Genomic DNA, 24,484 nt, shown 5'->3' on the forward strand with positions numbered 1-24,484 from the left:
AAATTATATGGTAGCCTAAGTCAGAAATGAAGTATATTATTATAAACAATAAGTAGTTCCCACTAAGTACATCATTATTTTTCTATTATCATATCTAATGTGTAATATTAAATGACTGGTGCTATTGGAAACTCAAATTATGATTTATGGAAAAGGGGAAAACTTGAACTCTAGAATATTTAAAAGCTCAGTAAGTACAGCTCCATGAATCATTTTTAATTCATTCTTATATTTTTTTGTTCCTATATATATGTATTATGTATACATTATATATATATACACACATTATAAATATGTATACACACATTATAAATATATACATACATATATATGTATAGGTATGTATGTATGTATTAGAATCAGTTGTGATGGGCTGAATTATGTCCCCCTCAAAAATTTCTACTGAATTCCTAACCCCTCAGAGTGTGAGCATACTTGGAGACAAAGTTGTTACAGAGGTAAATAGGTTAAAATGAGGTCATTAGAGTGGGCCCTAACCCACTATGAGTGGTGTCCTTGTAGTAAGAGGAAATTTGGGCACAGACAACCCCAGAAAGAAGAGAGTGATCTATGAGCTGAGGAAAGAGGTCTGGAACAGACTCTTCCCTCACAGTATTGAGAAGGAATCAATTCTGCTAAAACCTTGTGAAAAAATTAATTTCTGCTGTTTAAGCCACCCAGCCTGTGGTGAGAGTACACTAATACATCCGTGAACTAGATTACACTAGTTGTCCTTTTTGTATATCCTTCAGATTACCCTCATTAGTTTCAAAGGTGCAAAATATACCCAAGTTTATTGTTATTTTTTTAAATGTCCCCCAGATTTTAATTAACATCATTTGAGGATGTGACTTTGGTACCGTACACTGTAGGACTGTATGCACATCTGTGGTTTCACAGCTGCTCCAGGCATTAATCCATCACCGGTCTCCATGCCTGTCCTCCAGATCTAGAGCAGGTGAGCTGTGTTTCAACAACACTCAATTCCACCCTGCCTCCATGCACCCAATGCTCTGTCTACAGCAGCAGCAAGTAGGTCTGAAGAGACTCCCCTCAACTTCTCTACATGTTTTTAAACAGCAGTCTTCATAGCAGCTTAATTTATTACTCTGGTGCATGTCAGCAAAGGTCTGAAAATAAAGCTTTTCTATTTTCTGTAGAATGAAAATAATCCCCGGAATTATGTTCACCTTGCAAGAGTGAGCGCGGAGAATGCGTGAGCCTGTGGGAAACAGCTCTGGGCCCTGCCCTCTGTGTGCCTCAGAAGCAGGACACCAGGAAAATGTTTACCTGCTTCTTGCTCTTCGGATTTCTGATGAGCTCTTCTATAAATACTGCGTTTTCCTTTAGAAAAAGTCTTTCTTTCCCCCCTGCTTCTTTGAGCTGAGCAACAGCCAGCCTGCTTTGATTTCCTTGTAGGTTGCTGAAGGCTGTGCAATGGGGCCAAGCTGGCTGGAGTCACCGGGAACGTGCAGAGCGTCTCTACAGCAGCACTTGTTACCAGGGCACTGGTGCCTTGGATCCTGGGGAAGCACGAGCATCTCAGAGTGGAGAGAAGGTAGCTCCAAATCCAGCCCTGGGTGGAGCCTGGGAGGCCACCGAGTGTAATGGGGCACCTGGCACTGCTGTGTCTTACTCTGGAGGAAGTCAGCCCCTTTACAGGACCCCCGTTTGAGAAAAGTGGCACTAAAAGTTATCATGTGCTTCCATACGGTTATTATACAAAGAAAAGCTTGAGTCAAAAGTATCTGATGTAACTCAATCGTAAATGACCCAAAACATACTTATACTAATGTTTTAGAGTTCAGTTCAGTTCAGTCACTCAGTCGTGTCTGACTCTTTGCAACCCCTTGGACTGTAGCACGCCAGGCCTCCCTGTCCATCACCAACTCCTGCGGTTTACTCAAACTCATGTTCATTGAGTTGGTGATGCATCCAACCATCTCATTCTCTGTTGTTCCCTTCTCCTCCCGCCTTCAATCTCTCCCAGCATCAAGGTCTTTTCCAATGAGTCAGTTCTTCCCATCAAGTGGCCAAAGTATTGGAGTTTCAGCTTCAGCATCAGTCCTTCCAATGAATACTCAGGACTGATTTCCTTTAGGATGGAATGGTTTGAAGTCTTTGCAGTCAAGGGACTCTCCAGAGTCTTCTCCAACACCACAGTTCAAAAGCATCAATTCTTCAGTGCTCAGCTTCATTTATAGTCCAACTCTCACATCCATACATGACCATTGGAAAAACGATAGCCTTGACTAGACGGACCTTTGTTGGCAATGTAATGTCTCTGCTTTTTAATATGCTGTCTAGGTTGGTCATAACTTTTCTTCCAAGGAGCAAGTGTCTTTTAATTTCATGGCTTCAGTTACCATCTGCAAAAATAAAGTCTGTCCCTGTTTCCACTGTTTCCCCATTTATTTGCCATGAAGTGATGGGACCAGATGCCATGATCTTAGTTTTCTGAATGTTGAGTTTTAAGCCAACTTTTTCACTCTCCTCTTTCACTTTCATCAAGAGGCTCTTTAGTTCTTCTTCTCTTTCTGCCATAAGGGTGGACAAAAACCTAGCCTATTCAGTTATTTTAGAATACCTAAAGAGATCCCATAGGAAGCAATTCAGGAAGAGTTGGTATAATCAAGGAGAAGTCTGGACACAGACTCTCCTGGCTTCAGGCCTGGCCCCTCACTGGCTAGTGTCCTTGTGCAAGTTGCAGACTTAGTGTCCTGATTTGTAAAATGCAAACCAAACTCCTTGGGACTGCTGTGTGGACCAAGTGAGGCAGTGTGTGCTAAGGGCTCAGTATAATGTCTTTCCGGGTTTCCCAGGTAGCTCAGTGGGTAAAAAATCTGCCTGCAAAGCAGGAGACATAAGAGATGCGGGTTCAATCCCTGGGTTGGGAAGAGCTGGAGAAGGACATGGCAACCCACTCCAGTATTCTTGTCTGGAGAATCCCATGGACAGAGGAGCCTGGTGGGCCATAGTCTATAGGTTCACAAAGAGTCGGACACGACTAAAGTGACTGAGCACACACCCACACAGTGCCTTTCACATCGTACTCAGTAAACAGCAGCTACTCTTGTTACACTCAAGAAATGCTGATGATAATAGCCACAACCTAAAACATGAAGCAGAAATTCTCAATCCAGAAGTTAGAAAGAAAAAATGCAGAAGCTTCAGGGGGAAATAAACAGAAGGTCCCTCAACCCAGTATCTAATTAGTGCAAACATTGTTCTATTATGCAGCCTTCCTTGATACTAATTATTACATAGCTGTTTTGTGTGTACACAGCTAATGAGCCTCTGAACATGGAATTTACCAAGGGAGATGAAAGCAGATACACAGCATGAAGTAAACCCTACAAATATTTATAGCTGCTAGTCCTCACAGCTGTCCTGGCAATTAGAAGCAAAAATGCTTTAATAAGGATAGGAATAAAATAGCCAGGTGACTCTTCTTCCAAGTGAGCGCCCTATGCTTTAACTGTGATTTCTCTGTACATTTTTGTTGCAGCCAATGATTGAATGGTGTGCTCTAGTGAGCCAGACCAGGATAGTTTATTTAGTTGAACACATCATTCAGGGAATTCCCTGGTAGCTCAGTCAGTAAAGAATCTGCCTGCTGTGCAGGAGACCCAGGTTTGATCCCTGGGTCGGGAAGATCCCCTGGAGAAGGAAATGTCAACCCACTCTGGTATTCTTGCCTGGAAAATCCCTGGACATGGACAAGATGTCCCATCTTGGACAATGGGGTCGCAAGAGTCGGATATGACTTAGCGACTAAACCACCACCATCGTTCATTCATCAAGTCAGTACTACTTGTTGAGCTCCTCTCATGGACTAAGGACTTAACTTGCATAGGTGAATGGGTTTGGCTCCTGACCTCCAGAGCTTCAGTGTGGGGCAAGGCAGACATGTCTGTCTGCAGAGGTAGTGATGAATGTCTTATCACAGGAGCCAGCAGTTAGAGATAAGGCAGTCACTGTAGGCTTGGGCAGGGAAGTCTGGCAAGTTCTCATAGGGATCTCCTTTCTAATCTTTGAACAAAAACAAGCTCTTTTTGGCCTCGGGCCTCTGAACTTCCCCTTGTTTTATTTAGAACAGTAGTATGGCTTTGTTTTCTTGGGCTCAAAGATCACTGCAGATGGTGACTGCAGCCATGAAATTAACAGATGCTTTCTCCTTGGAAGAAAAGCTATGACAAACCTAGACAGTGTATTAAAAAGCAGAGATATTACTTTTCAGACAAAGGTCCATATAGTCAAAGCTATGGTTTTTCCAGTAATGTGTGAATGTGAGAGTTGGACCATAAAGAAGGTTGAGCACTGCAGAATTGATGTTCTTGAATTGTCATGTTGGAGAAGACTCTTGAGAGTCCCTTGGACAGCAAGGAGATCCAACCAGTCAATCCTATTGGAAATAAATCCTGAATATTCATTGGAAGGACTAATGGTGAAGCTTAAACTCTAATACTTTGGCCACCTGATGGGAAGAACTGACTCATTGGAAAAGACCCTGATGTTTGGAAAGATTGAAGGCAGGAGGAGAAGGGGACGACAGAGGATGAGATGGTTGGATGACATCATTGACTCGATGGACATGAGTCTGCGCAAGCTCTGGGAGATGGAGAAGGACAGGGAAGCCTGGCATGCTGCAGTCCATGAGGTCCTTAAGAGTCGGACATGACTGAGCGACTGAACAGCAAAACATTGTAGCTAGCTGCTGTCTTCAAGTCCAAGTTCAAAAGTGACCTCTCAAAGGTGCTCTCCCCAGATACACTGTCTTAGCCCTCTTCCCTCTTGGTCACTCTAACACTTGGCTCTTTAGATATTAAGATCACTTTCTTCAATACGTAGTTCTCATTTTAATTCTTAGTTGTTTATCTTGGTCACTATTATCTACCCACTATCACCACTAGAGCACAGAAATAAGAGGGAAGGAAACATTTAATATCAGTAGCACCTAACATACAATCTGAAAGCTCTTAATAGATTTTATAAATAAATGAATACATTGGAAACCATGCCAAAGGACAGCATGCTTCTCTCAGAGCACTTGGAACTCTCTGTAGTACCGTGGGATTTATCCTCTTTCTCCTACTGCACTACTGGTCCATATAGGTCACTGTATCCCTGGTGCTGATCTAACCTATAGCACCCACTCCATAAATGTTTGCTGAATAAACAAGCTGGGTTTTACAGAATGAAATGTATAAAGCATAGGAGAAGGGAAAGAGGTCAAAAGTTTCTAGAATAACAGGTATAGAGATATGGACATATATCAAATCATGGCCCATGGATCCATCTGTGGGAGTTTGGTGTGGTTGGGGTGGAGTCTATGAGCAATGCCTGGAGTAAGGATCCAGGAAGAGCCAAACTGGATGACGCATGAGCAGCAAGTCCTGCTAAGGAGCCAGGATCTGATTCTGTGCTTGTAGAAGTGGTACTCAAAGAGGGATTTTAGGAAGAATAAGTGGGTCTGAAATTCATTACTTTTCTTAGATAAGAAATTGAGAGGCCTATATGGAATAGATACAGGGGTAGGAGGTATATGTAATTCAGGAAATCTAGAGTCAGGCTGCTTTATATTTAAGTCCTGACTCCTCTGCCTATTATCTGTATCACATTATACTAGGCATCTAAGTTCTCTAAGCCATAGTTACCATATATGTAAAATTGGGGTTTGATCATAGTAACCTATCAGGCTCTCAGGCTTCCCTGGTAGCTCAGCTGGAAAAGAACCTGCCTGTAATGCAGGAGACCCAGTTCAGTTTCTGGGTTGGGAAGATCCCCTGGAGAAGTGATAAACAATCCACTCCAGTATTCTTACCTGGAGAATCCCATGGACAGAGGAGCCTGGTGGGCTATAGTCCGTAGGGTCACAAAGAGTCAGACACGACTGAAGCAACTTAGCACACACACACCAAGCTCTCACAAAATATTAACTCTAGTCACTATTGGTGTAAATCACCATAATTCTTTTGCCTGAAAAAGTGCTGAAGGAAACATCCACCTCAAGAAATCCATTTGGAAGGAAGAAAACAGTCTACAAAATACTGTACATTTATCAAAGATTTTTACATAAATTACTTCATCTATGCAACGTGCTATGAGATATTCATTGTAGATTTTAATTTCCAGAAGACAAAAGAGATATTCTAATAAAAAGGGGGCAGATTTAGATTTTCTCACTTCAAGAACAGTATCATGGATGGGAAATAAAATAGACATTCAAAGATTGCCTCAAGCAGAATGAAAAAGAAATGAAAACCTTGAGGCCAAACTGAATAAGACTGTTTCTCCCTGATCAAAAAGAACAAATTCCCAGGAGTTCTCTTTCTGGTCACATGCAAGGGCAGCAGCCATCGACCCCCCAGGGGTCTCAGAGAGGAGGGAGCCCCTCCCAGACTGGCCGGCAGTGGGATTCTGTGCTCACCTTTCTGAACACGTTCAAAGTCTCTCGGCCTAGCAAAGCTCATCCACAGAGTATCACCTATGCTCATTCCCAAGGGACGTCAGAGCCCAGAAAATAGAAAGAAATGCTGGGGAGCGTCTTTTATCTTTAAAAGAACTAACCAAAGAATCTATTTAGCGGGAGGGAATTGAGAATGCGGTGAATATCACTTTACTGACCCCCTTTCCCATTTAATGATCAACTGCCAAATGCTGTGCCCTGTGTGCTTTTGATCTTTAAAGATGAATTGTCAAAGCTGAGAAGGCTAGGAAATCATCCAAAAGAGAGAGCCACAACATAGCAAAGCTTTTAGAAATAGCCGGGAAGAAATAAAAGGAATCAGGGTTATCGAGAGCAGGAAAACTAGACAAGGACTTGGTACCAGCAGAGCGTACGCTGGTGGACAGGATGGCAGGAGGGATTAGCACTGTTGCCTGGACCACCTGTGACACAGCCATCCATCCATGTGCTCCTCGCTCTGCCTCTTTGGGAAACCATTTGTCAATGCCCTCTGTCACACAAACTCAGAAGCAGACATATGCCAAGCTGGCCTGTCAGAATCAAAAGGAGTTTCACAATACTTCCTAGTATTTAAAGTGAAGTGAAAGTCGTTCAGTCGTGTCTGACTCTGCGACCCCATGGACTATACAGTCCATGGAGTTCTCCAGGCCAAAATACTGGAGTGGGTAGCCTTTCCCTTCTCCAGGGGATCTTCCCAACCCAGGGATCGAACCCAGGTCTCCCGCATTGCAGGCGGATTCTTTACCAGCTTCCACGTGGCACTAGTGGTAAAGAACCTGCCTGCCAATGCAGGAGAACTAAGAGATGCTGGTTCAATCTCTGAATTGGGAAGACTCCTGGAGGAGGAAATGGCAACCCACTACAGTATTCTTGCCTGGAAAACCCCACGGACAGAGAAGCCTGGCGGGCTACAGTTCACGGGAGTCACAAAGAGTCGGGCATGACTAAAGTGACATAGCACAGCCCAGTATTTATGTATCTTGTTCATAAAGCAACGGATGATTTCCATGTCAAGGATAACTCAAGATTCGAGAATGATCCAATACGATCATCGGGCTGTGTCATTTGTGGCACCTAGGAGGATCTCAGCTCATCTAGGTGCCTCCCACACAAGTCCCCTCCTCGCCTCATCTCTGACTCTGCACTTAGGCGATAGCTACCAACAGCCTGCTCCCCTGAGTTGCACCTGTGCCCACAGACAGGCCAGCCTGGAGGACCCCAGCTCCCCCACAGATAGGCCATCCTGCCAGCCCCACTCAGCTGGGCCATCTTTTGAGTCTACAGTGAGTCTGTCCTCCAAGGAGACCATGGAGAAACACTTGATGCCCTCTGAAGGGTTCTCTGCTCTGATCTTTGATATAGCACTGTCATCCCTTACTGGCCACATTTCCAACTTTCTGCCCTTGTTCAACAGCTCAAATATTCCTATCATTATTTTCAAACTGAAAAGACCAAAATGACTCAACAAAGAATGACTAGTTGTTCCAAGAAGGAAAGACCTCTCTCTGTAGTTGCTCCCCTGATAGCTCAGTTGATAAAGAATCTGCCTTCAATGCAGGAGACCCTGGTTTGTGTCCTGGGTCAGGAAGATCCGCTGGAGAAGGGATAGGCTATCCATTCCAGTATTCTTGGACTTCCCTTGTGGCTCAGCTGGTAAAGAATCCACCTGCAATCTGGGAGACCTGGGTTCGATCCCTGGGTTAGGAAGATCCCCTGGAGAGGGGAAATGCTTACCCACTCCAGTATTCTGGCCTGGAGAATTCCATGGACTGTATAGTCCTTGGGGTCGCAAAGAGTAAGACATGACTGAGGGACTTTCACTTTCTTTCTTTCTCTCTATAGTTGGGTACTCAACTGGTCCAGTATGATTTTTCTCCAAGAAATGTCATCAGTGCCTCTTCTAGCCCAACAGGAGAGAGGGGTAGGTCTAATGATACACTCCAACACATACTCCCTGGAGGATCACTCACTGAATACCAATTCAAATCCTTTTCAGCTTCAAGGCAAAGTTTAGAAAGTTTTTTTCCCAGACCCTCTTGCAGCAGAATTTTATATGTGACCTAATTTCCACCATGCAGGCACTCTTAAATGAGTCTTAGAGATAGAACAGAACAAGCAGAAAATAAGGCCAAATTTGGGGAGACTGAACATTTTGGCAAGAAAGGAGGTAGTGTTTGGCTTTGGGGGTACAGGGAGGGTGAAGCTTCCAGTGTCCAGCTCTTAGTATTATATGTGTCAAGCAGTGGGTACTTTCAGCAAGAGGGTCTCTGTTCTATCAGTCACGTATGGTGTGATTAGACATTTCTCCTGGATCTGATGTCTTCTCTGCAATATTGCTGAATCCAAGTCAAATCCTCTGGCCCTTCCGGAGAGTCTGTAAGCTATATAAAACTATTCAATCAACCCCTTTCTGCTTCACTAGCTAGAATAGATCTTGCTGCAGCTAAAATCTCTTCAACAGACACAGGATTTTCTTAATTAAAATTTTTAATTAATACTCTCAATCTCTTTTCCTAAGAAATTAAAATCTTAAGTGCCCAACACAATGACTCACCAATTTCTCCTTGCCAGATTCTGGCAGCAATTAAGCAAATTCCAGTTATAATCTCTCAGTCAGTCAATGACCCTCCCCAGAGCAATCTGTCCTTACCCCAGGAAAGCTACATTTCAATTCTACATCTTCCAATTCTTATGTCTGTATGGGATATCAATATTCTCCCTTCTTCTGGATATATAATTCAGAAGTGAATGACTAAAAGCTCTCTTCAGATTAAGTGGGATTCCAACACAAGAGAACCTTTAGATAAGGATCTAAGTGTTTCACTGAAACTGTGAACCAAGGCTAGAGTGTAACGTTTGTACAATATTGCCCACTTCTTTACCTCAAAATGTAATGCTGTGAGAATGCAGCACTATGAATTTTCAGACAATTTTTAATCAAATCAAGTGGGATATTTAGTAACTTCCCAAAATTTAGATGGCAATTCTAGATATTAAGCAACTCCCCTCCCCAGGCAAGTCTTTCAGTCTTTTAACCTCATTAATAATCAAGTCACAATAATCATCCCACAAGGAGGATGTTCTCCCATCTTTCCTCATCACAGCCTCACAAACATCCTAATATTCCATTCTAAAATTTAAAGAGCATGTTTTTCACACTGAAAATCATGCAGTTTGCATATTAATCCACTACCATTTCTCAAAACAGGAGGCCAGTAACCAAGCAAGAGTTTTATGAAACAAGCAGACCAAAAAAAAAAAAAAAAAAATCCCAGAACTTGATGTGTTTCATGAGAAGGATAATGATGGGGGAAAGAAAGTACATTCTGGCTATGAGGTTAATGACTGGGTTAAAAAGACAGAGAAATGATGTCAAAAGAGAACAACGCCTGGAAATGATTCTGCTACTAAACAACAGGGGGACTTGGGTGAATCACTGATTTCCTTTGTCTTCAGTTGTTACATGAGGGCCCCATCAATCACAGGCAAGGTCCCTGGAAAGCTCTACCACGTAATGAGTCTAGAAATCGGGGTTTATCTAATACTGCCAGAGATTCATGAGTTTCTAATACCCAGGGGCCTGCGTGTGTGTGTGTGCACGTGTGTTCAGTCACGTCTGACTCTGCAACCCCACAGACCATATCCCGCCAGGCTCCTCTATCAATGGGATTTTCCAGGCAAGAATACTGGAGTGGCTTGCCATTCCCTTCTCCAGGGCCTAGGGGCAACACAGAACAATTGAAAAGGCAGTGGGTCTTTCCAGTCAGCTAACTTTACATTTGAATACTGGTTTCAACACTTACAAGCTGTGAAACCTCAGGCAAGTTGCTTCAACTCTCTGAGCCTGTGTTTCCTCAAATAAAAGTAGGATAAACAAAATGCACTACAAAATGTTGTTTGATGCTTGAATTAAATGATGGGGAGTACCTATGGCAGTACTTGAGTCAAAATTAGTGGGTCCCCTACCTCCCTCTGTCTTTTGTATGTGCCTCCCTATGTCTTTTTTATGTGTTTTATGAGCTAAATAAAACACAAGAGAGCATTGATGACTTACTCTTTCCTGAATAAAGAAAGAAACTGGTTTATAATTGTATAGTTTTGAGAAAAATTTCCTTAAATCACTTCTTTCCTACAGCTTCCACCACTTTTTGGTGGATCTGGTTTACAAAACATTTTTTCCTTTTATTAATAGCATTTATTTTATAAATATTTATTCATCACGTACAGTGTGCTGCTCCATGTTCTAAGCAAAAGGGATACAGTGGAGAATAAAATAGACTAAATCCCTCTCCTCCTGAAACTTATATTCTGGGAAATGTCTTTCAGAACAGTTTTGGAAATAATGTTCTAAAAACTATCTTCTTCCCTTGGGCATCATCCTCCACATCATTGTTGGGCTTTACAAAGCTCGTGCGTGAGTGCTAAGTCGCTTCAGTCATGTCCAACTCTTCGTGACCAGCTCTTCATGACCCGATGGACTATAGCTCGCCAGGCTTCTCTGCCTATGAGGATTCTCCAGGCAAGAATATTGCAGTTGGTTGCCATGCCCTCCTTCAGGGGATCTTCCTTATCCAGAGATCAAGCCTGTGTTTCCTGTGGCTCCTGCACTGCAGGCAGATTCTTGACTGCTGAGCCACCTTTACAAATCTCATCTTCTCTTATTTCAAAGGAAAATAAACTCATGGAGGTTACCTAATACCCATACGAGATTAAGCAAGAAATCTACAGGGTATGAAATAGAATATGAATTTAGAGTCAACCAAGTGTGGACTCTTGTAATTTATTAGACATGTAGCCCTTGGCAAATAAAGTAACTAGTATTCTTTAGTATCCTTCATTTCAAAATCTACTTGCAAGGATATATGGAATTTTATGAGATAATATATGTAAAATACCTAGAGCAAGGTGTGAGAGTAGAAACAGAACAACACTAATCATAACAGAGATTCTATCTCATTAGGACTTGTTTCTCCATTGATCAGAAATAAATGAGGTATCTTAAGGGTAGAAATTGACATAGAGAAAGCTGTAACATCCATTCATGGTTATTTGAAAAAAAAAATGGTATAAAAATATACACAACCCACACATGCCACCTGTTACATTTTTACTTAAACCATGAAAAATATGTTATGGAAAGTGTGTGTGAATCCCATTAAGAAAATCTTCTATCTGACAGTCTCCCTAGCTCAACTCATATGATAAGATTTTCAAACTGCTGATGCTGATTTAGTTGGTCTGGGTTATACCTCGGCACTGGGATATTTATAAGTTCCCATAGAAAATTATGTGTGCTGACCAAGTTGAGAACCTGGTGCGCAAACTATATTCACAGAACCCTCCATCGTTGAGAGGGAAAAGATTAGTTTTAGCAAAAGTATGTTATGTACCAAAAGATTACATCTTAATGACCTATGAGATGCATAACTGGTAGCGTTGTGAAATATAGAACTCACTTCAGGGAAGTCCATTTTCAATTAATTATATACTTTAATTTTTGACATAAAAAATGAAGTAAAAAAGTTTTGACATAAAACAACAGACTGCCTACCCACTTGAAATATTGTTACCTCTATTTTTCAAGCCTGAACCAAACTTTTAACCTTCATTATGTATCCCTAAATGGGAAATGTAAAAAAGGGAACTATTCACCAGTCCACTTAAAATGGAGCCTCACTTAATATATATATCAAATATCCTGAAAAGTCTTTCTTAATCATGTTCCTACTTTGTCCGACTCATTCCAAACTTTTCGACATTTTCCATGTTCACCCAGCCCCACCACCATCCACCACCTGTCTAATCACAATCGCATTTTTTTTTCTCCTCACCCCATCAAACTGCAGTTTCTCTCAGCACAGGAAAGAACAAGGATGGCATGGAAGCTTGTGTGTGTGTGTGTGTGTGTGTGTGTGCGCCTTCCTACCCATGGTCCCTGTGAATTTTACTCTCAATTTTGGCTGATACTGAAATCTCCTAAAAACCATTTTAATTTTTCAAAACTGCTGATGCTGATTTAGTTGGTGTGGGTTGTACCCAGGCACTGGGATCGTTGCAAGTTCCCACAGAAAACTGTGTGTGCAGCCCAGGGTGAAAACCAGTAGATTGGAACATGGAGACATCTTCAATCCCTTTTCTTTTCCACTCTTATATTTATGCTGAAGATTTTGGTTCTCTGACTGGGTTAAAAAATCAACTAATTTGAAAACTGCATCTCTTAGTTCTTCCAGTCTGGGGACTCTCTCACTGAATAGATGAGGCTGTGGGATTTTCATTAGATTTCTGTGTCATTGTTTCCAGAAGAGGGACATTTGTACAGTTAGCAGACAAACTCAGTACACTGACCCTAGCCCCACGTTATGACTTTCAAATGCACACTAGGACCAGCAGAGGTTTCCATGACCTGAGGAGAGCAGCCTGAATCCCAGATATGCACCTGCAGGTCCAGCCTGCGTCTGACCACCCTGAGATTGGAGGTAACCATTTCTAAGGACCACTCCATCAGACCAAAGAGTGAGGCCTGTGAAAGGGGTCCTTCCTGCCCATCAGCAGCAAGCCAGTCAATCCTCCTTAGTTTCTGGGATACTTTTTCTTATTTTCATTTATTATGGACTTTTAATGTTCATTTTCCTGAATTTTTCCTTATAATTAATCTAGCCAATACATATTTTCATATCCATTTTAGAGTCAAAAATGAGCAAAGGCCAAGGAGATATTTTAAGGTAGAGTTCACTGAGGCCCATTGTATTCATTTGCTAGGGCTACCATACACCAGATCACAGAGTGCATGGCTTAACAACAGGAGCTTATTTTCTCACAGTTCTAGAGGCCAGAAATGCAAGATCATGGTGTCTGCAAAGCTGATTTCTTCTGAGGTCTCACTCTTCAGCTTGTAGATGGTTGTCTTCTCCCTGTGTCTTCACCTTGTCTTTCTTGCGTGTCTGTCTGTGTCCTAATCTCCTTATATACTAGTCATATCGGGTTAGGACTCATCCTTATGACTTCATTTAACTTTAATTACTTCTTTAAAGACCCCATCTCCAGACACAGTCACATTCTGAGGGACTGAGGGTTAAGACTTCAATATTTGAATTTCGGGGGATATAACTCACCCATACAACCATGAAATAGAAGATTTTAATACCTTCTTGTCTCCCCTCAGCTGAGATTCTATCTGAATGAAACCATGGCCATGATATTTAGTTTGGTTTACTTTCTCCAGCATGAAAGCTGACTTTCTGGGAATGAATAGAAAGATGGCTCTACATAATTTTGGAATTCCATGATAAGCTAATCTAACTAAAAAAATATAAAGGCTCTGAAAAAAATATTAGAAATATAGAATGTACAAAGTTAGGTAGTAGAAAAAGGAAAAATATAAAATAATGTAATGGATTTCATGAAAACTATATACATTGATAATCCAAGAGAGACTTGATTTTGAATTTTCAGCCTCTTGATCTTCCTAAGTTTGTTCATACTTGTCAGGATGTAGTCCTGATTTAGGGCTTAGACTATAAGTCACCATTGTTGTTGTCATTGTTGTTTTAATCACTAAGTCTTATCTGACTCTTTCGCAAAGCTGTGGACTGTAGCCTGCCAGGCTCCTCTATCCAAAGGATTTCCCAGGCAAGAATGCTGGAGTGGGTAGCCATTTCCCTCTCCAGGGGATCTTCCCGTCCCAGGGATCGAACCTGCGTCTCCTGCATTGGCAGGCAGATTCTTTATCATTGAGCCACCAGGGAAGCCCTGTAAGTCACCATACAACTATCTTAATTTGCCTGTTTTGCTAAGTTGTTTGTTTCTGCAAGGAGACTATTCCTACACCCTCATCAGTGCAGAGGACTTCAGTCTGAACTCATCAATTGCCTGCTGCTGAAAAGTACTTGTGTGGTGCTCAATACTTTGATGGACTTTTTCCAATCTCTTTCTTAAGGTGATTCACCCAAGATTTCCTTGTGGAAAATTTGCACATCTGAAGATCCTGCCTGAGCCCCTCAGTGCATTCTGATTAAAATTATGGTTCAAAGACAGGAACCTACCTTGAGGTTTGGACTTGGTCAGCTTGCCGCAGGGCTTGGAGATGGTGACTGTCTTCTGGCAGTCGGCGTTGTGGAGGGCTCGCTTCAGGCTCCCAGTCCTGGTCTTCAGCGCCGTGTTCAGATCGCATTCTCCCCAGGCCTGGAACTGGTATTTGCACTCCGCTGGAGGCAGGGTAGGACCAAACAGAAATCTCTGAGTTCCTCTTGGAGTACCATGAAAACAGACACTTTTGCTTTCAATTTTCTGTAGTGAGGTAATTGTTGGTTCACATGTAGTTATGAAAAATAATACAGTGAGATCCCATATACCCTATACCCAGTTTCCCTCAGTGGTGATATCCTGCATAGCTATAGCACCACCAGGAACTTGACATAGACACAGTCCAGAGAATTTATTTATTTATTGTAGGAGCAAATGGCAACCCACTCCAGTATTCTTGCCTGGAGAATCCCATGGTCAAAGGAGCCTGCTGGGCTACAGTCCGTGGGTCGCAAAGAGTCAGACACGACTGAGCGACTAACACACACACAGTTTCACATGCTCTCATTTGTGTATATGGTATGTGGACACTGACTTCTGTGTGACTTTATCACATAAGCGTGAACACCCTCCTCAATAACATTCAAACAACTTCTAACACAAAGGTCCCTTGGGTTATCCTTTTATAGTCATAGCTTAGCATCCTTCTTCCTTTCCTACCTCCTTGCTGTGCTGTTCTCAGTCGCTCAGTCATGTCCGACTTTTTGCGACCCCATGGACTGTAGCCTGCCAGACTCCTCTGTCCATGGGGATTCTCCAGGTAAGAATACTAGAGTGGGTAGCCTATCCCTTGGCCAGGGGATCTTCCCAACCCAGGAATCGAACCAGGGTCTCCTGCATTGCAGGTGGATTCTTTACCAGCTGAGCTACCAAGGAAGCCCTTCCTACCTCCCGAACCCGTGACAATTACTAATCTGTTCTCTGCCTCTATAACTGTGTCATTTTAAGAACGCAATATTAATGGAATCATACAGTATGTAATGCTGAGATTGGCTTTTTCACTCAGCAAAATTTCCTGGAGGTCCATCCAAGCTGTATGAATCAATAGTCTGTTCCTTTCATTGCCGAGGAGTACTCTGTAGTATGCATGTACCCCAGTTTGTTTAACCATTCACCAGCTTAAGGATATCTGGGTTGTTTCCAGCTTTTGGCTATAACAACTAAATCTGCTAGACAAATTCATGTATAAATTTTTATAGGAACATAAGTTTCCATTTCTCTAGGATAAATGCCTAAGAGTGAAATCACTGCATTGTATAGTAAACACAAGTTTCATTTTGTGAAAAACTGCCATGCTCTTTTCCAGTGTGGCTCTCTATTCTGTATTCCCATCACCAATGTGTGAGTGATCTAGTTTCTCCTGTATCCTTGCTAGCATTTGATGTTATTTCTGATTTTAGCCATTCTTATAGGTGTGTAGTATATAGTGATGCCTCATTGGTTTCCATTTTTATTTTCATCACAGAGAAAAGATGCTGAACATCTTGTCACGTGTTTGTTTGCCACCTATGTATCCTCTTTAGTAAAATGATTGTTTATGTCTTTTGCCCACTTTCTAACCGGATTGCTAGTTTTGAGAGCTCTTTATATATTCTAGACATTTATATATAGAAGACCTTTAGAACACATTTTTAAGAAATTTTATGTATAGATCTTTAGAGTAGGTATACACAATTTAAGATCAAACGTATCTGAATTTCACCATGCCTTTATAGAATTCACCTCCACTTATATAAAGTTATAACTCCAAAGCTTATAGAGAATGAAAAAGATGTAGTGTATGTATTCATTACCCTTCTCCACTGCCCAGTAGGCCAAAACACATTTCTGTAAACCAGTGAGAATACTTGGGGCATTGTGTCCCACTATGGCAAGAAAGAAGTCTAGATTGTGGGGGAAAAAAAAAAAACAGGCAATTTTGGTGTTCAATAGTGGGTTTAGGGTCAAAAGTGTTGAAAGATTCCTTCTCAGATTGGGAGACGAGGTCAACATGAAACTGTCAATAGTCACTGAGCTAAAATCTATGAACAGTGGCTCAGAGCAGTCTAACTGGGTTTGGTGAGTAAAGCTGTAAACCTGTGTGGAGAGTGGGGAGGGAGCAAGATAGAGAGAGAAGGCCCAGAAGTAACAGAGGGAGAGATCTGGAGAAGGAGGAGACTAAATAAGAAAAGAGCAAGGCAAGATAAAAGGAATCTAGAAATAGAAGCAAAGAACACACTGTTAAGAGGGAACGAGGGCCTATTTTCTGTCCCTGTTGCTAAGGCAGTGGTCTCAATCAGGGACTACTCTGACCCTCTGCCCCCACCCCGAAAGGAAACATGCAGCAACATCTAGAGATATCTGCAGTTGTCAGAGCTGGTGAGGTGGAGAGTGCTACCAGAAACTAGTGGGTAAAAGTCAGAAATGCAGCTAAATATCCTATAATGCACAGAGCAGCCCTCCCACCAGGACAAAAAAACTATCTGGTTCCAGATTCTAGCAGTACGGAAAACGAAGGACCCGAGGCTGGGCAAGATGCCAGGTTATCTTGTATCTGATAAAATAAATTTGTTAAAATAGAGTCAACCTCAAAAAGATACCTGATAGAAGACTGCAAGAATTATCTCAGGGTGGAAGATTAAATCAATGGGACAGTAAGGGTGGGACTCACCTCCAAATTGCTTTTTCCAGTTGCAGGGGATCTTACATCTCTGGGTCTTCATGGTTTGTTTACACTCAGCTCCGGTACGGGTGCCCTCACGGGTACCCAGCCCACAGTCCCCACTGGTGGGTACACACACACTCCACTGCCATTCTCCACAGTCAGACTTCTTCACCTTCTTTTCTGAGAGGGAAGAAGGAAAAATTATCAACATCCAGAAAACTCTTTAACTCCTGGATAAAACCAAGTTCATTCCTGAGCTCCTTAATTGCATGGTCTGTGATTTTACCTCTCTCTTCAGTGTCTAGGAAAGAGTAGGAACTCGCCAAGTGTTAGCTGAATGGTTTAACCAACCAATGACCAAGAGAAGTGAGAAAGAAAACTAGGGAGCTAGAACTAATATTTATTTAATTCTTACTATGTGCCAGGGACTGTGCTAAGTGATTTACTGACACTTCCTTTTGGAAGCAAATGTTTCTGAAAAAGAGAAGATAATCAAAGTCAAGTTAAATCTAAAAAATAGGAAAAGTCTACGAAAATTAACAGTTGTCAGATTAGTCATTCCAGTGTATGTCAGTGCTCCTCTCTCTGTCTTATAGATGGGTGGTGGTCGTGGTTTAGTCACTAAGTCGTGTCCGACTATTGTGCTCCCATGGGCTGTAGCCTGCCAGGCTCCTCTGTCTATGGGATTCTCAAGGCAAGAATACTGGAGTGGGTTGCCATTTCCTTCTCCAGGGGATCTTCCTAACCCAGGGATCAAAACCAGGTCTCCTGTATTGCAGGCAGATTCTTTACCAACTGAGCTACGAGGGAAGCCCATAGATGGAGTAACATAAACTAAATGTGGTGGACCACAGATGTAACAGACTCTCAGCTCCACAGCCAACTTATGACGTTGCGAGTGACATAGAAAAGGTGCTTTATTTTTGCTAAGATTCAGTTTCCTCCTTTGTTAATGAGATAAAACAAAATTTGCTTCCAGGACTCTTTTTGAAGAAGAGTATCAACATAAGTAAAACACTTGATTGCCAATCAATTTTCTGTATGCTGTAGCTGTTAATAATTATTATTTCAATTAATAGTTAATGGTCACCATCTATATTTCAGGACTTAGAGTGGGGGGATGGAATAAGACGGGATGTCACTTAGGTGTTCCTCTAAATACCTGGAAGAAAGGAAAGTGGGAAGAAAGGGAAAGGAGGAAAAAAGAGAGGGAAGGAAGGAGAAAAGGCAAAAAGCAAGTAGCTGGGTTAGACAGACATTAATCAGTGAAGACTTTGTTCATAACCATATTGCTCACCTGGTTTCTCTTTCTTTCCTGCTTCAGCGGTGTCCACAGCTGCCAAGATGAAAATAAATGCCAAGAAGGCAGCTGCAAATTTTCGACGTTGCTGCAGGTACTGTGGAGTCTGCATTCTAAGAATAAACAGAGAAATGAAGAAGGTGGTGTCAACCTAAGTCAGAGAAGAAAGCTCGCTGAACTCCTTGATGAAGGGCTCCAGTTTCCATTTCTGACATATCAGATTTTAGGAAGATTTATATCAATTATATGGAGCAGAGTTCTATCTTTTCTCCAACAGCCACTGTAGTTAACTGCTCTTCTGCAATCAGTCATGTATTTACTGATAAAATACAACAGTCCTTCATATAAGACTTCACACACAATCATTTGCTAATTATGACTCAAGAGTGATGGAAGCAAAAGAATTTTGATGGCATGCATTGGAACAGACTCCTACAGTAAGTCCTACTGATAGTGACACTTGGTAAGGGCAATGACTATAGTTATCCTTATAAAGACTGATGATTCCTAAAAACAACCATGATGTTTTTGTCCATGCATATAATGTGAGTGGACACAATGAATAGATTATCTGTGCAAGTATATGTTTGCTGTTATCTTCAGATGCATCAGTAATGATCAATATCTCTCATTTTGATTTATCGTTTCCACAATCACGATTATCTTCTCATCATAGTTCTATTATTCACTGGTCCACTGAAAAGTAAAGCCCAAAAAAGAAGTACAGCTAGCACACCTTCAATATACAGCAAAAACACTTCTAAACTCACATGGACTGAAAATCCTCTAAATTCTAGAGTGGAGGGAAGGGTTTACATTCACTCATAATTTGAAATCTCCACATTTGATATCAATAAAAAATCCCAGGATAACATTATCAAGACTCCCCTAGAACTAGAAGTCACTTGTGACAGCATAGTGTCGATATGATCACCTTGCCAAGCAAACTGGGGAAGGCACCAGGACAAGCGCTGGGATAGCCCACTTCTTGCATCTACACCAAGTCATTGGCTGCAGCAACTCACCTGGTAGTCATTGATCTCCATCTAGTATGTTCATGATATTTTATACTTCATATAAAAATGGTAGTAATGACATACGCTCATTAACTCAGAATTTTTCTTCCAGAAGCACAGACTGTTTACATGATTTTACATTCTCATGAATGTAAACAATAAAGCCTCACATATATAGGGACTGAGATCACTCTGTTCTGTAATTTGCTTTCCTCATACAAGCCTCTATAAAATTATGTCCTTGTCAGTGAATTTTTCTCCCTTTCTGTGACATTGGGAATGCCCATTTTATTGTTTTTTAATTGATGACTTTTTTAATGGATTCCATTGTATGGATGAAGCATATTTCATCAGTTAAAGTTAATATTTTGGTCATTTGGTCCTTTCCCTGAATCATAAGTCCTAATTAGCAACTCGGCATCTCCATCACTTTCTAAAATCTAAAATTACATGCTTTTTTCTTTCTCTAAATGTAATTTTTTTTTTTTAGAAAGCAAAGAACTAAAGAGCCTCTTGATGAAAGTGAAAGAGGAGAGTGAAAAAGTTGGCTTATAGCTCAACATTCAGAAAACTAGGATCATGGCATCCAGTCCCATCACTTCATGGCAGATAGATGGGGAAACAGTGGAAACAGTGGCTGACTTTATTTTTCTGGGCTCCAAGATAACTGCAGATGGTGACTGCAGCAATGAAATTAAAAGACACTTATTATTTGAAAGGAAAGTTATGACCAACCTAGACAGCATATTAAAAAACAGAGACATTACTTTGCCAACAAAGGTCCATCTAGTCAAGGCTATGGTTTTTCCAGTGGTCATGTATGGATGAGAGAGTTGGACTATAAAGAAATTTGAGTGCTGAAGAATTGATGCTTTTGAACTGTGGTGTTGGAGAAGACTTTTGAGAGTCTCTTGGACTTCAAGGAGATCCAACCAGTCCATCCTAAAGGAGATCAGTCCTGGGTGTTCATTGGAAGGACTGAAGTTGAAGCTGAAACTCCAATACTTTGGCCACCTGATGCAAAGAGCTGACTCATTGGAAAAGACTCTGATGCTGGGAAAGATTGATGGTGGGAGAAGGGGACGACAGAGGATGAGATGGTTGGATGGCATCACCGACTCAATGGACATGAGTTTGAGTAAACTCCAGGAGTTTATGGACAGGGAGGCCTGGCAGTCCATGGGGTCGCAAAGAGTCGGACATGACTTAGCGACTGAACTGAATTGAATTGAATGTAAATTTTTATAATTATACTTCACTGATAGTCAAACAGAAAAGTTGTTACTGATTATGACACTTGTCCTATGACTTTCATTGGACATGAATTGTCTGAGAAGTGAGTCTAGACGTATTGGTTGGCAATCCTCTCAGAGCTGAGTACCCTGGTGCATCTACACAATACATTTAATACATATCCACATAGCAACTATAATTATGAGATGTAACATGAACCTAAGTGAAGGTCTTTTGGTGTTTTCTCCAAAGGCAGTCCAAGAACATACTCTCAGTGACTAGCCACTTTGGAGGTGGAAACTTCTCATTTGAGTCTTCTTAGAGGGTAAGTTAACTTTTAAATTTTAATGCATTTCTTTCTACGTTGTAATACACCTTTTTGTTTCACAATCACCTATAAATACTTGAAACTAGATTGTGAATTAGATTATTGTATTGTTGTTGTTGTTGTTCAGTCTCTAAGTTGTATCCTACTCTTTGTGACCCCATGGTCTGCAGTGTACCAGGCTTTGCTGTCCTTCAGTATCTCCTGGAGTTTGCTCAAACTCATGTCCTTTCAGTCAGTGATGCCATCCAACCATCTCATCTTCTGTTGCCCCCTTCTCCTCCTGCCTTCATTCTTTCCCAGCATCAAGGTCTTTTCCAATGAGTTGGCTCTTTGCATCAGGTGGCCAAAGTATTGGAGCTTCAGCTTCAGCATCAGTCCTTCCAATGAATATTCAGGGTCGATTTCCTTTAGAATTGACTGGTTTGATCTCCTTGCAGTCCAAGGGACTCTCAAGAGTCTTCTCCAGGACCCCAATTCGAAAACATCAATTCTTCAGCACTCAGCCTTCTTTATGGTCCAACTTTCACATCCATGCATGATACTGGAAAAACCATAGCTTTGACTATATGGACCTTTGTTGGTGAAGTGATGTCTCTACTTTTTAATGTACTGCCTAGTTTTGTCATAGCTTTTCTTTCAAGGAGCAAGTGTCATTGAATTTCATGGGAGCAGTCACCATCTGCAGTAATTTTGGAGCCCCCAAAAATAAAATTTGTCACTGTTTCCACTTTTTCCCATCTATTTGCTATGAAGTGATGGGACCAGATGCCATGATCTTGGTTTTTTGAATGTTGAGTTTTAAGCCAGATTTTTCACTCTCCTCAAGAGGTTCTTTAGTTAAGGTGGAATCAAGGTTTCTGGGAGAAATATCAACAACCTCAGATATGCAGATGATACCACTCTAGTGGCAGGAAAGTGAGAATTCAGAAATTTCCATCGTGAGAGCACAGCTATTGAGAGAATTTTCTGACCAAGTGAAAGAGTGATGCTTGGAGAGCCATAGGACATATACAGTGGAAAGAGAGGTCACTGAGAAAACATGGCCACTTAGCAGAAATAGAATTCTTCCATAAATAACACACACACACAGAGTTATTAATAGAAAGATGCTATTGCTAGCTAGTTTAACCTCAGCATTTCTAGTTTGACATTGCTAACTTTACTTTTATAATTATTTTCAAAAAGCTTTCTCTCAATCAAGCTAAATTCACTTAATTTCAAGAGAAAAATCATACAGGGGCCAGAATTTCCTGAAGAAATTTTCTAAAATCATAGAATGGTCTATTAAACAGGGATCTTAACTGTAGTGGAGAAGAGAGGAAGAAAGGAGAGAGGAACTGGAATGAGAGTTAGAGTTAATAGAATAAAGTAAACACTGTCCCATATTGTTTCCCCTACGAATTCAGAAAAATTTGGAATCTTAATTAGTGGGCAAATGGTTAATTTCAGCTTTTAGATGTTCTAAAGAAAATGCACGCAATTCCACATATACAGGGAAAATGTGTAAAATTTGTGATCAGCAATAGATTTGAGTTTTCAACTTCTCTTTTTCCCTTCCTCCTATTTCACCTGCCATTCTGCTTAAGCCTCTGTTTTGGTGGCTTAAGATTCTTCTGGGTAGAGCAAAGGAAACAATTATTTTAAAAAAGAGAGAAAGGGAGTTTAGGAAAGATATGAGTCAAATTATTTAAAAAAAAAACCAAAAAACAAGTAGCATGCTGGTCGGAGAAGGCGATGGCACCCTACTCCAGTACTCTTGCCTGGAAAATCCCATGGACGGAGGAGCCTGGTAGGCTGCAGTCCATGGGGTCTGGAAGAGTCGGACACGACTGAGCGACTTCACTTTCACTTTTCACTTTCATGCATGGAAGAAGGAAATGGCAACCCACTCCAGTGTTCTTGCCTGGAGAATCCCAGGGACGCGGGAGCCTGGTGGGCTGCAGTCTATGGGGTCACACACAGTCGGACACGACTGAAGTGACTTAGCAGCAGCAGCAGCATGCTGGTGCCTTATTACAGTGTTAAGAACTTGAGTAACTGCACGTGTGTAGATAAGAGTTTCCCTTGCTTGTGGTATTTGTTGATTGTTTATTTGTCCTTAGCATCAAGGAGATACCCCACATCCAAGGTAGGAGAAACCTAAGTAAGATGGTAGGTGCTGAGAGAGGGCATCAGAGGGCAGACAGACGGAAACCACAATCACAGAAAACTAGCCAATCTGATCACAGGAACCACAGCCTTGTCTAACTCAATGAAACTAAGCCATGCCATGTGGGCCACCCAAGACGGACGGGTCATGGTGGAGAGGTCTGACAGAATGTGGTCCACTGGAGAAGGGCATGGCAAACCACTTCAGTATTCCTGCCTTGAGAACCCCATGAACAGTATGAGAAGGCCAAAAGATAGGACACTGAAAGATGAACTCCTCAGGTCGGTAGGTGCCCAATATGCTACTGGAAATCAGTGGAGAAATAACTCCAGAAAGAATGATGGGATGGAGCCAAAGCAAAAACAACACCCAGTGGTAGATGTGACTCATGATAGAAGCAAGGTCTGATGCTGTAAAGAGCAATAGTGCATAGGAACCTGGAATGTTAGGTTCATGAATCAAGGAAAATTGGAAGTGGTCAAACAGGAGATGGCAAGAGTGAACGCCGACATTCTGGGAATCAGTGAACTAAGATGGACTGGAATGGGTGAATTTAACTCAGATGACCATTATATCTACCACTGTGGGCAGGAATCACTTAGAAGAAATGGAGTAGCCATCATAGTCAACAAAAGAGTCCTAAATGCAGTACTTGGATGCAATCTCAAAACCAACAGAATGAGTACATCATGAGAAACTTGGGCTGGAAGAAGCACAAGCTGGAATCAAGATTGCCAGGAGAGATGTCAATAACCTCAGATATGCAGATGACACCACCCTTATGGCAGAAAGTGAAGAAGAACTAAAGAGCTTCTTAATGAAAGTGAAAGAGGAGAGTGAAAAAGTTGGCTTAAAACTCAACAATTCAGAAAACTAAGATCATGGCATCTGGTTCCATCACTTCTTGGCAAATAGATGGGGAAACAGTGGAAACAGTGGCTGACTTTATTTTGAGGGGCTCCAAAATCACTGAAGGTGGTGATTGCAGCCATGAAATTAAAAGATGCTTACTCCTTGGAAGGACAGTTATGACCAACCTAGATAGCATATTAAAAAGCAGAGACATTACTTTGCCAACAAAGATCCATCTAGTCAAGGCTATGGTTTTTACAGTAGTCATGTATGGATGTGAGAGTTGGACTCTAAAGAAAGTTGAGTGCTGAAGAATCGATGCTTTTGAACACCACTGTTGGAGAAGGTTCTTGAGAGTCCCTTGGACTGCAAGGAGATCTAACCAGTCCATCCTAAAGGAGATCAGTTCTG

At 41.5% G+C, this 24,484-nt stretch overlaps 1 protein-coding gene and 1 long non-coding RNA gene across 5 annotated transcripts in view; one reads left to right on the plus strand and one right to left on the minus strand.

Annotated features, from left to right (window-relative positions):
- The window catches only part of LOC145523205 (uncharacterized), a 184,275-nt gene that overhangs the window by 124,026 nt on the left and 35,765 nt on the right, over positions 1-24,484 (plus strand). Inside the window, exons 9-13 of the long non-coding RNA XR_014066420.1 lie at positions 823-958; positions 1,420-1,558; positions 17,975-18,107; positions 18,520-18,932; positions 20,002-21,069. This is a non-coding gene — a long non-coding RNA (uncharacterized LOC145523205). The remainder of the gene's footprint in view (positions 1-822; positions 959-1,419; positions 1,559-17,974; positions 18,108-18,519; positions 18,933-20,001; positions 21,070-24,484) is intronic.
- PTN (pleiotrophin) overlaps positions 1-24,484 on the minus strand; it is a 105,839-nt gene that overhangs the window by 9,037 nt on the left and 72,318 nt on the right. For all 4 annotated transcript variants that reach the window (XM_081533083.1, XM_081533082.1, XM_081533081.1 and 1 more), the window contains exons 2-4: positions 18,493-18,608; positions 17,202-17,375; positions 14,512-14,673 (exon numbers count right to left, since the gene is read on the minus strand). In XM_081533083.1, the coding sequence (XP_081389209.1) occupies positions 14,512-14,673; positions 17,202-17,375; positions 18,493-18,607 (451 nt within the window). In that variant the 5' untranslated portion in view covers position 18,608. The remainder of the gene's footprint in view (positions 1-14,511; positions 14,674-17,201; positions 17,376-18,492; positions 18,609-24,484) is intronic.

The sequence above is a fragment of the Giraffa tippelskirchi genome, chromosome 10 (assembly GCF_054371585.1).
Source record: "Giraffa tippelskirchi isolate mGirTip1 chromosome 10, T2T-mGirTip1v1.2.pri, whole genome shotgun sequence".
Lineage (NCBI taxonomy): Eukaryota > Metazoa > Chordata > Mammalia > Artiodactyla > Giraffidae > Giraffa > Giraffa tippelskirchi.